This window comes from Symphodus melops (assembly GCF_947650265.1).
Source record: "Symphodus melops genome assembly, chromosome: 8".
Classification (NCBI taxonomy): domain Eukaryota; kingdom Metazoa; phylum Chordata; class Actinopteri; order Labriformes; family Labridae; genus Symphodus; species Symphodus melops.
Genome location: NC_136698.1, coordinates 7,574,759 through 7,588,650, shown reverse-complemented (window position 1 = coordinate 7,588,650; position 13,892 = coordinate 7,574,759). Strand labels below are relative to the sequence as shown.

General features: G+C 37.3%; 1 protein-coding gene across 1 annotated transcript; it reads right to left on the bottom strand.

The window, feature by feature from the left end:
- Positions 1-5,916: 5,916 nt before the first annotated feature.
- mob3a (MOB kinase activator 3A) lies at positions 5,917-12,715 on the bottom strand. The gene is made up of 4 exons (XM_079351356.1): positions 12,460-12,715; positions 9,733-10,192; positions 7,936-8,138; positions 5,917-6,349 (listed from the first exon to the last, which is right to left on the bottom strand). Exons 2-4 carry the CDS (start codon positions 10,148-10,150, stop codon positions 6,320-6,322), a joined length of 651 nt encoding a protein of 216 aa, XP_079207482.1. The 5' UTR covers positions 10,151-10,192; positions 12,460-12,715; the 3' UTR covers positions 5,917-6,319.
- Between the last annotated feature and the right edge of the window lie 1,177 nt (positions 12,716-13,892).

The window sequence follows — 13,892 nt, the reverse complement described above, 5'->3', positions numbered from 1 at the left end:
ATATGACGACGTGCAAATGTCGTGTTTCTGTAGCTGTTAGGGCTAAGGCCAGATTATCCAGCTTTGTGATATGTACAAAGCATAGCAAGGAGTTCACGCAGACTAACGCCTCCCATGTGTCTTTATGCCTGACACAAACATTTGCATTTATAATGTACTTAAACGTTATTCTCACACCCCGTAATGAATGACCATAGACAGGTGGGTGGTCATCGAAATTCCTCGTCTGGGTCACCACATGCACAGACTCAGACTGGGTCAGAATACCTGCAGCTGCTGCAACATTTCACTTTCGAAGTTTTTCATGCTTCACTACAAATAAAATGATGTGCACTAAAATAGGCTACCTGTAAAAAGGTGTGAACATGTAGGTCTACTTAATAAAAGTGAAAGTGTCTCTAATGCAGGCTTTATGATTCCTGATGATACATGATCTACGTAGGTCTGCTGCAGTATTTTTTGTTGTTGTGGACAGAGGTATAAGGCTATATTTATTTGTAGCCTATATTTATTGAGTTCACTATTTAGTGGGTTCATCTATAATGTAAAGCAATAACATAAGTGGTCTACAATGATGAAGAGTTCACTGCTGATAACAATTTAATAACTCCAGTACTTTTATTTTCATCTGATATATTGATTAAAATGGATTTGCTTGGGTAAAAGTAAGTTATTCACACACTTAACATTTTAGGACACAGATAAAGCAGCAATTGTCAGTTATATAGAAGTTGAGCACAGTGGCCTTACATCATTCACGCTCTGTTACGCGTGACAAGATATACACTACACGTTTTAGAGCCTGTTGAGGAGGCTCTTTAGACAAATGTGAAGACGCTGTCTCATGGTTGTGATATCCTGGAACTCTGTTGATGCAGAAATGTGTGCACCTCTAACCCATCTGCTAATTGTAAGATGCCAAAGCAATACTGGCAGAGACATGACAAGTCCATAATTATATCCACAGGTATTTAGAGATAAAAGATATTTTGAAAAGGCCCTGCTCACAGGATGGCAAAATCCTTTTGACATATATTCATACATTTTTTAATGTGCATCGTTTTCATTAAGTCTAGATATTAGCTCTTTATCTTCAGCATTAGAGTCCATGACAAATCGCTCTAAGGGGCCATTAAAGTGTATCATATTCAATCAGATCACATTCTATCATATTTATAGTATTGTATCTCATTGTATTGTATCATCAAATCGTGTTGTATAGTTTCTCCTGTATCGTGTTGTATTTGTGAGGTGTGTTCTTGTATAACATCACATTGTACTGTATTGTATCCTATTCTCTCTTATCCTCTTCTATACAATGTTATCATATCATATCACATTTTATATTAATGCATCCAATAATATTGTTGTGTATCATATTGCATTGCATTTTAGAGTCAAATAGAGCATAACTCTTGCTGAGAATTGCACAATTCTTTATTGTCACCTGTACTTTGTTGTTGAATCAGAATCATTTTTTTCTGCCAAGTACATATACATATACAAGGAATTTGTCTCTGTGTAAAAAATAGCCAATGTGGGAAATAAGGCTTAAATAACAAGTAATTAAATAAAATAAAGTATAAGAAGCAAATGTCAAATATAAAGAATAATAATAAAACACAAAATGTACAAAGGGTGCATCAAAGAGAATAACTGAATGTCCTCGTGATTTACTAGGTTCATTAACCATGTATAGTATATGATCCCTATAGTCTGCTCTTTATAGCATTAATGTAATGTTTATCTAAGGTGTTTTTAAAAGCATGTACGGTTTGTTTTCAGGAGTCAACTGTCTTGTGACCGGAGGCTTTCTGCCTCTCATCCTCCTCCTCCTACTCCTCCTCTTTTCACCTTCTGCCCCTCAAACATAAGCCCAGTGGTAGCAAACATTACGCAAGCTTCTAGCAGCCTATCCCTAGCCAAGAGCACATAGTGTAGTCAAAGTTTTAGTAGGAAAACAAGATCACACATTCAAGAGCAGGGGGTGGGACTGTGTCACTACAGGTCAGAAGTAAGAGGGTCAGGACATCATAAATAACTTTAGGCATCAACACAGGCTCTTAATGTGCATAGATGTCGATCAGGAGTTAGTCAGCTGGAAGTTCCCTTCCTAGATGTTATTCCAGACTGACACATGAAGCATAAGAGGTGTGGCTTTGTTTTTGTTGTTCTTGTTGCTGTTGCTGTTGTTTATGGCATTGGCGACCCTGCAATTATGCCTCTAAAATGTGGTTCTTATGATTTCCACCATATCAGTGCCAATGCCTCCTCAGAGTTTATGAAAAAAGCCACATTCTCATAGAATAAGTATTATAAACAACAAGCATACTTTCTACATGCAGACCTCGCTAATACAGCCAAGATTTGTTCAAATCCATTTTAAATTCATGCAACGCCATATGCCGAAACACAGGTTACTCCTTTTTCTAAGATATGAATTATGTATGACTGAAATTTGATGACATGTATTAAATCATGTACAAGACACCAACAATATGACTGTAGGATGCAACAGCGCATCATGGTGCCATAAAAAAAACAAGGACTGATAGGTTTAAATGATTAAAAGAGCTTTTATTATTACTACGCTTAAACCTTTGCAGCTCTGCATGAAATCTATCATTGCTTTAACGCAGAGCTGCAAAGATCTGTTACAGAATGAAAATTAAACTGATGTGTTTTCCACACTTTAAGGTGGAAGGGGGTAATGTAAACAGTCTTTATGTGGCCGTTTCTTAACTAAAACCTCCTACAAATCTACAAACAAGAAGCTTTAGTTAAGGATAGAAGCATTTGTAGTACCTTGATATATAGGATCCTAAGTCTGAGCCAGCAGGATGTGTTGCAACAGCATTCCTGTACTATCTATTCTTAACAATGCAGGGCTGTATGCATCTGTATGTGAATATGATATGTGAATAAGCACAGTCATACCAAGAAATGTATTCATGAAATGCACATGTCTGGCATGTTCAAATAAAACTGTCAAAGACCATGAAGATACGTTGGCCAGTCGTCTTACAGTTACAACACGCTGCATACTTTTCTCTAGTGGGAGGGTCAAAGCCTCAGGCTGCTGCTCATGGGGAGTTTTCTAAGAAATATGACTGTAGAGAACTTCTGAGAACTAAATATCCTTCAGTAAGGGAAAGATTCCCGCAAAACCTCAGGCAGTAATGCAAATGATGTAGGTATTGTAGTAGAAAGATGGCCTTTTTGACAATTAAACTAAATTCAAATATCTAGACAAACAAAAGGCAGCATTTTGTAACAGCCTTTGTTTTTGTTTTGCTGTTCTATTCATACTCTGGAGCACTTCTTTTATTTTTTGTGCTGCCCCTGGCCAGACTTGTAAAGCCCACAACAAAAAAGAGATTTTGAAATAATCATGTTTTTTAAATTCTTAGATTCTTTTTCCAGATTTAGTAATTTACCAACAACAATAAACTATTAATAGCAAAGCACTTGAAATGTTCAGTTACTTCTGTTGCAGGCTGATTTTATGTCACCTTTTTAATCCTGAAAACCAAATGTACCATACATGCATGTTTTAAATGATAAGCTTCCTAGAAATAATCGTGCACATTTCAATGACCATGTGATATCCCGTCTTTGTGTTGTAGTTGTGCAACATCGAGCATAATTACAGAGCACAAAGGGACACTCCTGCACCAATAACAAAAAGGGAAGTTGTGGTTTACTAAGGATTGGTTGACATGGAAATGTTTGGAATATATTTTGAAGAATTGACATCAGGGGATGTAAAAGTATTTTAAATATAGAGTGATAAAGCTTAAATTGTGTCAGAGCTGGCACTAGTAATTATCTAATATTTTATTAAACATATATTTTACTTAATAATAGTTTAGTCTGCTTTTGTCTCTAATATCACAGATGAATACTAGATTATTAAAACAAGCTCAGGACCTGTTTTGTAGTGTTTGAAAACTGAGCTGGATTGTCAGAAATAGCAATGTGCTTAAGTTAACTTTGCTTTGGTCACCGATTTTATCTTTTACTGGATGTTTTGTGGGCATCCTTTGCTGTTTTCTCTCAAAACAACGATTGCCTTTCATCCATGCTGCAACATTGCATGAGCCGACTGACTCACCAGCCACAAAACCGTTAAGGGTGTGTGCTCATTCCAACAGTTGCTGAGTCAGTTTATCTTTCAAACCCTTTTGTCTACGTGTAAATAATCACACTGTACCATCAAAACAACAGACACACGCTGCTGTGTATAAACCCTGACAGAGCTGGACGAGCTTTACTCTGATTGGCTGTGGCCTGAAACTCTTCCCCTTGTTCTTGGCTTCACTCCAGTACTTTCCCTCATGTCTTGAAAGCCTTTTGGGGCTGCCTGGTTCATTCCACTGGAGGAAAACAGCAGTGGGAGGGAAGAGTGAGAGCTCGTCTCTCACATAATACTATAGTACATGCTGCCAGAGTACAGTGGAAGGTTTGGAGGAAGTGACTCTGGTGGGAGGAGGAGGAGGAGGATAGGAGGGACAATCCTGTAAGAGGATCAGGTTGCAGCAGGCAATGAGGTCATTTCCCTGGTTGATGTTTTGGGGCAGAAAGTTACATCAGCTGTTCATTTTATATTAAAACAGACAAAAAAATGCTGAATGAAGGAGTGACATATTCTATTTTAGCTGAGCTATGCTGATTCTGAATGTTGTTGTGATGGCTGACAGATCATTTTTATTTTAATAACTAATTATTACATAATTGTCCAATCTCCATCTTCCTGTTTATAACCGTCTGTCAGTTCTTAATCAAATATCAAGGAGAATAATGCTGATTTGATCGATACCTCTGTCTTTGTACAATAAAATGTCAATTATATAGTTCTCATAAGAATAATTAAGTGTCCTTATTTGATATAACATTTTCAACTGTTTGTTGTTAGTTTGATCTGACTACCTCTAAAAACACTACACATGACGTCCAGCTGCAACAGATTTAGTACAATGTGCCTTTATTGAATATACTATTTTGCCAGAATTGATCTCGCAATTAAATTCAAATAGGTGTTTGCTATATGCAAGATTAGTGCTCATTGTTCACGTGATGCAAACTTTTACGACTGATGACTGCCTCTAAATCTGATCAGCAATCTGGTTCCCAAGCCCGATCATGACTGTTGTTGACCTAATCAAAGCGGGCACATTGCAAACAAAAACTCTCTGTTTTCATCACAGAACAGTCTGGCCTGTTTCTTATACAACCGGCTTATTCAAATCATTAAGCCGAATCAGGTCTAAGAAGGCCTCACTTCCTCTCTTCATCATTTCTATAACTGGGACAGAGTACAACTGGGCTACAACATGTACTCTAACATTTCAGGGTTTTCCAAGCACAGATGGGTTTTGGTGTGTGTGATGCCACCCAGTGGACGGTTTCATATTTGATCTTTTGAACAGGTGCTGCCACTATAGTTGTGTCACGTGAAGTTTGAGTCTCGTGTGACCTTCAGCAGCCAAGAGTATCAGCAACAAACACCGGCAGACTCGTCATCTGAGAACCTGCCGGATGGCACGGGCTCCAAAGCGTGCAATGACACAAAGTTGATCATGTCTGAGTGCACAGCAGTGGACTGTTTTTAGCACATTCCCAAATGTGTGGGGAACTTCTGAATGAATGGCAACGAGCCCGAAACTATCTGAAACACCTTAAATGGCATTTGAAGCATGAAGCTTATCCTGCATTTAATAAAATGTGTTTTTCTTATGAGGAGTTAATATTTTAGGAACTTTTGTGCAATGTGTCGTGTTTTCTCTTGACACAAATAATACAATACTACAAAGAAAGGTAGGTCTGTTTTAGGTTTGGCTATTGCCAAGTTCTATTAGGTTGGGACTTAGTCAATCAGTCTTGATATAAACATAAATAAAAGCAACATTCAAATGATTTAAGAGTAAAGAATCATTTTAATGTAACAACATGGTGATTTTAAAGACATACAGTAAGAAATCGTACTAATTTAGATCATTTTAGACAGACAGAAAGTCAGAAACCTCCTGGAATGATTGAGATTCAAATAAAATAGAAAAACATCAACACAAACATACACCTCTTAATACTGTGCTCTGATAAAATGTTTGAAATTTTTTTTTTTTTTTTTTTTAAAGGAACAGAACGCCTCACATGATAAGGTTCTTGCTTTAAACCTACAGTATGTGGCTAAAATAGATTACAGTACTTAAATATAAAAATAGACTCTTTCTGGATTTTGTTCTTTTAGTTCTCTGCTGCAGTCGTCTAGATGGACGGATGTGTTGGTCCGGCTCGTGTCAACAGGTTCAGCGCTCCCTCAGTGACACATCCGTGAGGTCATCTCTTTCTGCAGACACACACACCAACACAAGCATACACACATACGCACACAGTGCAGTGAGTTAGAGCAGTAAAGGAAACACTAGAACTCCTCACAATTCGGATGAAGTGACTAATTAAAAAAAACAAACATATATATAAATATCCATAAAACCACTAGATAATATATGTAAAAACAGTAACAGCTTTGCATCATGACAACAAAAGTACTGAACACAACCAGCAGACTAAAAAACACTCTAGTGTTTAATGCAAATCAAATCATAGAATAAAAAACATCCAAACATCTGCACACTAATCCTCATGCAAACATCCAGATTATAGTCTAATCCTTTAGTCAGACACAGCCTCTCAAAAAGAGTGGCTGGACCAATGACTATCAATGACCAAAAAGCACAAAATAGATCATATAGTCTGTCACTGTTGGTGACTCTTGTCATTCAGTGTGACTGATACATTTCTTTAAATAGAATCTTTCTCAAATTTAAGCAATGATTTCTAGAGTTGCTGATTTATTCAGTGAGAGTGAGCAGAATCTGGATTGCACCTCTCTTAACATTGTATTTCAAGTTACATCTGATCAACTTGCTTTGAACACAGGGCAGCAGGATCCTGTTACACTTAAACACTTTGAGCCCCTCGGTACTTTTGCACAGTGCAACCTCTTAAAATGTCACTATTGAAAATACTCTCATGCTGCAAATCATAGCTTACATGTGGTCAGTGTCCTGAAGCACTGGGTCACTAACCTGGCAGGAAGATATATCTCTGAGCGTGAGTTTTATTTGCTCTGGCAGATTTTCATTAGGCCATCACAAACATGTATTTACTATGGAGCAGGCTACTGGTTTTTTTGTTATTTTTTACTTAAGTCAAATATTCTGCAGATACTACCATATCCACATTTTCCAAACTGGACAGTAGTTCATATTATGTATAATTTGTACATTTTGTGTAGTTACTAGAAAAGTACTAAAAGCCCGATAAAATGACATGATCTTGAAAAGCTAACCTGCCCTGCAGCCTATTCCTACTTCATTAGGTTTAGTTGCTCTGATTGGTTGGAACAGACAAAGGTTGAATAAAGCCCCTTGACAATATAAATGAACCAAGGTCTCAAACTTCATAGAAATGTGGTTTGAGTTTCTTGCACTGTCAGACCACAAGGCCACGAGACACAATATCCCTTTTTCGTTATTATTGGCAATCACTTGTTTGGCTGATATTTTTACAGTCTACATTAATTTCGTTTGAGAGAAACAGAATCTGTGTTCCAACATGTGTCCACCGGGGGGCGCTGACAAGATTTCCAACTGAGAAACAATTACTGTAGGTGTGATCTTTAATTTGGTGTGTCGTTTTATGTTTATACATAAATAAAAAAAACTACTGAATGATAAACTATTATTGGTCATTTTAGCACACACATATCCTCATTAAAATCTAGTATCCAACCAGCTCTATTTCTTATGCACTTCAATGCAGGAAAACAGGTGATTTTATGTGAGTTATATTTATACTGGTACATTTCAAAAATCTTTACAATAGAATTGAAATCTCCATCTTGTGCTGCATCTTGCCTCTATGACTCACCAGAGGCTCCAGCTCTTTGTGGTCCGTCAGGTTGAACTCGGTGACAAAGTAATAGAAATGCTTGTAGCAGGTATTGACATGAGCCTCAGCGCCCATCTGGCTCACACGGTCAAAGTGATGGATGTAGACATGGACAAACACCCGGAACAGACGCGACAAAATCTTCTTAGCCACCTGCATGAAGTGCTTAGGGAAGGGAGTACCTGGGAGTCAAACAGACGGAGACAGAAGAGCACCACAGTCAATCCAGGATGACCTTTTGCTGTATGTTTCACAGGGAAGACCATGTCAAAAATACTGATGTGTTTTTACAGAACATTTTAACTAGCCTATAATACATGAACCTCTTTTTGTCCTCGAGCTGGATAAAAGAATGTTCAAAGAATTAGCATCGCTTCTGCTAGGATAAAAAAAATCAACACAACTCGGTCTGAGGGATAAGCCTTGGCTCCGACCGAGCCATTCATTTAGTATGTTGTTTTTCTTTGACTAATTCAATTATATTTCAGGAATCTGCTCCAGAGGACAGACGCGTCAGAGGTCGATTCTATTCTTAGCCTGCTGTGCATTGTGTGACCCATTTTTAAATCCATTGCTTGGATGTTTCTGTAGTCAGTCAGATGCCGATCTACAGCACAAGGCATGCACACAGCACAGATTCAAGAACACTGAGAATTCCACAGGAGCAACAGAAGATTAGCTGATAGTGTTTGAAATGTGCAACATTGCTGATAAACTATGTGGCCTTGCAGATTAAATCCTTTAATCTGCTTTTAGATGTATTTATTTTTTCACTCTGCAGGAAATGATCTGCTTCTCTTCTTAATGTTTTCTTTTGTGTTTTTTACATTATAATCAGTAAAGAGGATTTTTTTCTTCTTCAAATCTTTCATGTGGGCCACTGCTGAAATGGCTTGTCCACTGAAAGCACAATTCATCATTTAGGTCATTTATTGCATTAAAAACCAAACATGTTCCCATTACAGCGGACTCAGTCTGGTCAACAGTCGACCTACCCATCAGACTGACACCTATTCTGTTATCTATTATAACGACCTACTGATATATTAAGACTCACAAACCATCTTAATCTTCTAAGTCTGTGTGCTGGATTGGTATGACCCCCAAAATTATAAAAAGATGCCTCCTTCCCGCTTTTATTATTAGTATTAGTTTGATCATTCTGACCACTCATGAGCCCAAACATTTTAGTATTTTTTTAATAAAGTTTTCGTTATAAAATAAACAATACATTGAAGTAAGGCTGTCAACTTCAATTTATAAATTGTCATTAACTAAGGTCTAAAAATCAAAGTATTATATTTCTAAAATCACAATTAATCGCATGCTTTTCTGTCCATTTATGAACACCATGGTAAAGTAATATCTACCTTACACAGCAAACGTTTTACTTACTGTTCCCTTTAGCTAATTTATGTACTTTTTTGATCCACAACAACTTCCTCTTTCTGTGGTTAAGTTCATGTTGTAACCTCACGCCCAACTTTTTCATTTTTAAATACAACATAATAATGTTTATAATGTCGACATCATAAGAGGTTTTCTTTGTTCAGAGAGGAACAGCTATTCAGTGTGAGCCGGGATGGGCTCTGATCATTCTGTTTATGTCGATTGTTTGGATTTTCTTGACCTGAGTCAGGAACCAACTCAGATCAGATTCCTAACAGCAGGCTGCCCAACAAAGAAAGGCTCTTTAATACCTGAAACTCTTGAATATGGCTGACTTAAGCTGGGCAGAGTCTTAACAAACCATAAGTCGCTAATCTCAACACTTACCAACATTGGTGGGGAAGATGTTCTCGTTGTTAATTTGTACCTCGATCCAGTCCATGAGCAGGCTCATGTATTTGGGGGCTGGCAGCGCCGTTGGCTTTTTGTACTTGTGCTCATCCTGCCAGCGGTACTCATACTTGGGCCCCCCGGACATGACCGGGCAGGTCTGATCGGTGCAGGAGTCACTGATGGTGCCGTAGATGAGGTTGATGCGGTTAAAGAAGTCGACGACGTGGACGGCCACCCAGTCGTTGAGGTCCTCGCCGTGGGGCAGCTGGACGGCCTGCTTCAGGTCCAGCCCTGCGTTCAGAGACGCCTGGGCCTTCTTGTGCAGGTCAAAGCGTTGCGTCCCAGGCTCAAACTTTCGCTTGGGCCGGAATGTCCTGTCTTTGTTGAAGACATGTTTAAGGGCCAAGGACATGGGTGCATGTGGTGGTGGCGGGCGATTGGTTTGAATGATTATCTGTTGAAACGAGAGCAGTCAAAAGGTTGTTTCAACAACCAGCACAGAGCGTTATGATTGGGTCTGTGATCCTGCATTTCAGTAAAGGGAGGGAAGAGGGAGAAAGAAGATTTTAGTTTTCACTTTAATCCTTTCTTTGTTGATAATTGTGAAGTGGTTACTTCTCTTCAACATATCAAAATACGACAATTAAAAGCCTTGACAACAGCTGTCATTGCTGTTTGCTTTTCTAATTATTCAACGTTTTATTAATTAAATCATCTGGCCTGAAAAAGGTTAGAAAATAAAGATCCCAAAAAAGATTGTGTGTTCATTTGTCCTTACGATTTAATAACCTGAAATGGGTCCGGGGCTGGCATTTAACCACTGAAAATGCACTAAAATGTTTAATAGTGCTGCAGCTAATGGTGATGATTTACGAATCTAGCAATCACTATCTAAATACACTGCTGTTTGACCCACTATATGACATAAGTGGAAAAATATTTGATTCCAACCAATAAATCAACCATCAGATGTTACGATTTCAATATCTCCAGCTGCTATCAGTATCAGCTAATATTGCACCAATATTACTAGATCTATTCTTATTGCATTTCATTTGAGTATCACTGTATCACACTGACAGTTCTCTTTGTGGCTGTCACCAGCAGAGTGTGCTATATGGATTACAACAATCATCCTCGCTCTGCAGAGTGTCGAGCAGTGACGCAGATACATGTGCAGGTACTTTCCAGTTGAACGAGCATCTCGCCTATGTTAAACTGTATGTCTTTTCCACACGAGTTTGATAACTGCATTTGAGGGGTCAATACAATAAACGTGTATATCTTTATCTAGAACTACCTAGAGATTAAAATCGATATAAAATAGATCTGCCGAAAAGTTGTCATATTATATATTGATGCCAGATGTTTTTCTCTCCAAAATCGTTTTCGGTATCAGCCCCAAAAATACCATATCAGTCAGGCCCTATAAGGTCTATCCCGAATATATTGATAAACTTTCACAGAGAAAATAAAGATCAATAAATGCATTTACAATTAAAGGTGAGTTTAAAGTTTACAACTAATCAATAAACCAACTAATCAGTTGCAGCTCAAGCTCTCTACAATAGAAAATGATTCTGTTCTGGTTAGCCTATCAATGAATTAAGTCATCTGTTCAGCTTTATTGCAATCCCTTACACTTATATATGCAATAAGCCTATGAGAGAGTTGAAATTACACAATAGAATTTGTGTTCCAGTTTTAGTATTAACTTGGGCCTCAAGTTGCATTCATAAATGTAGGAAGGTACAAGTCCACACCGAACCTGCTCAGAACTAAACATTCTTGTATTCATGTTTAAACTTGATGACATTAAATATGGAGGTCAGGTCCCTGTGCATGTAAACATATGGCATTAAGTGTGCTTTAGTATAATGGATTACTTGTTTATCTTAAAGGTGCACTTTGTAGTTGTCGGCAGAGAAGTGTGAAAGTTTTAGAAAAGTGCCAATTCTCTGGTACATGTTTGTAACTCTATACGCAAACTATGCTCAGAGGAAAATGTGGTCTCTGTAAAACTACTTGAAGATTAATGCTAGACCAGAAGTTGTGCTGTTGTGAAACTGTAACTCTTCTGGTAACTTGTAAGCTCTGAAAAAGCGTTTCAGGGACTCTTTTTTTTGTTTCTTTGAGCAAAGTTTGCGTATTCAGTTCAGAAATCATTCTCAAATGTCACTACCTACATAGCCTAAATTCAGCTATTTTCCACTCAGCATCTTGGGTAAAAAGACAAGTCTGAACAGTGACAGCAGAGGGGAGGTTGAGTAGCATTAAAGATGAAACATAGCCCTTCAAGTGAACATGACTCATTTCCTATTTCAGACACTAATTCTGCCGCGAGACCAACAATCTGCGGAATGACAATAAAACAGAGTCAAGCGGCTGTAACCATCGCAACAGGCACATGTTATATACCGACACTGTCATTGTGAACATAATGTGGTCTTTGTGTCGTTTCAGCCCACTTTTCCAGATAAAAACCAGAGATTAAACAGCAGGGCACATGACGACAAGTTTATTCGTGACGTGACTTGCTAAATCCGTCGTACTTGTTGCTTTCTAAAAACAGGTTAAAAAAAGAGCCAACATGACAGTATAAACACATTATTCATAGTGAGTGACATCTTCATAACATAATACGGTCTAACAAGCATTATCTCACACGGATGATCTAACGAAGCCGCTCAGTTCAAAGCCACTTTCCAGACCCGAACTTACTTGTTCCGCCTTCCTGTTCCGTCAGTTTCCTTCGACCTTTTATCGAAATTATCTGCTTCCTGATCAATAGCTTTGCGTCGACGACATGTACGCACTACATTATGTATACACTGTGCTGTAAGTGTTGTTAAATTACTCTTAATTCAATAAACATGTCACTTTACTACATAAACTAATGTCTGACTCCTCCCTGCCAAACGAAAAGTACACCAGCGTCAGGTTAGAGGCGTTAGCAACAGCTTCCGGTCGGAACTTTCAAAATATTGCACTTCTCTGATCATTATTGCTGAGGTATAAGTTTTGACAGTATGCAATAAATATGTGATCAAACAACGCTTTCATTTTTGATTTGTTTATTTATTCCGAACATGTAACATAAGACAAAGGTGAACGTAAAAAATAAATAATAAATAACAGAACAACAAAAACAGACAGAAAATAAATAATAATTACAAACAGTGTAAAGTATAATTCAGAAGAAAATAAAAAAAAGTCATAAGTGGGAAGAAGTAAAATTTATTAAATCCCACCTCCTTCTCAATCTATTTATCTATCATGTAATATAATGTAATGTATTTGGATAGTTTGTTTGTATTATTATGATGATGATGATGATGATGATGATGATTATTATCATTTAATGTGGGCCTATTACCAGTTGGAACTAGAGATATCAAGTGAATTGTATAACTTGGATATAATAAACCTAGCCTATACTCATAACATTTTAAAACTGCCATTTGAATATCCCTATTATTATCTTAGAACACAGAAAATATAGGATTTTAAGTGATTTACCGATATCGAATTTAATGGCTTCTCGTGACAGTGACTCTGTTTTGTAAAGTTTACTGTACCTGCGTATTTCATTTGCTTTCACACTAATTAGAGTAGGCCTATACAATATATACTAAGTATAGTTTATATTTTTAAGTTAATTTATAAATTGTTTGTAATCCTTTTATTTTGAAGCCTAATTCAGCAATGTCCGGTCAGCGTTGCCTGGCAGCTCAAACCCACCGGTATAAAATCATGTTGAGCTTTTTAAGACCTGAAAAAAAAGAAGAAAAAAAAAAGAAACACAATTCTCCTACGGAGTTTGATTCTTTTCTTTTTGGAGAAAACATCTGAATATTTTCACCGGTTTTAACAGTGAGTCTTGATTATTCTTGAATAGTCTTGAATTTCCCTCGGGATCAATAAAGTATCTATCTATCTATCTATCTATCTATCTATTCAAATGTAACTCTGCACACAACCTTTTAACTGGGCCTTTTTAAACCATATTTTCAGCCCAATTGAATTTGAAATGACATTTTGTATTCATTTATGTTATTATATTGTGATATACTGTTCTTCTATATGTAAATTGTATTGTTATTACTATGTATGTATATTTCTATATGAAATATCAGCATTTAATGTATTTGCTG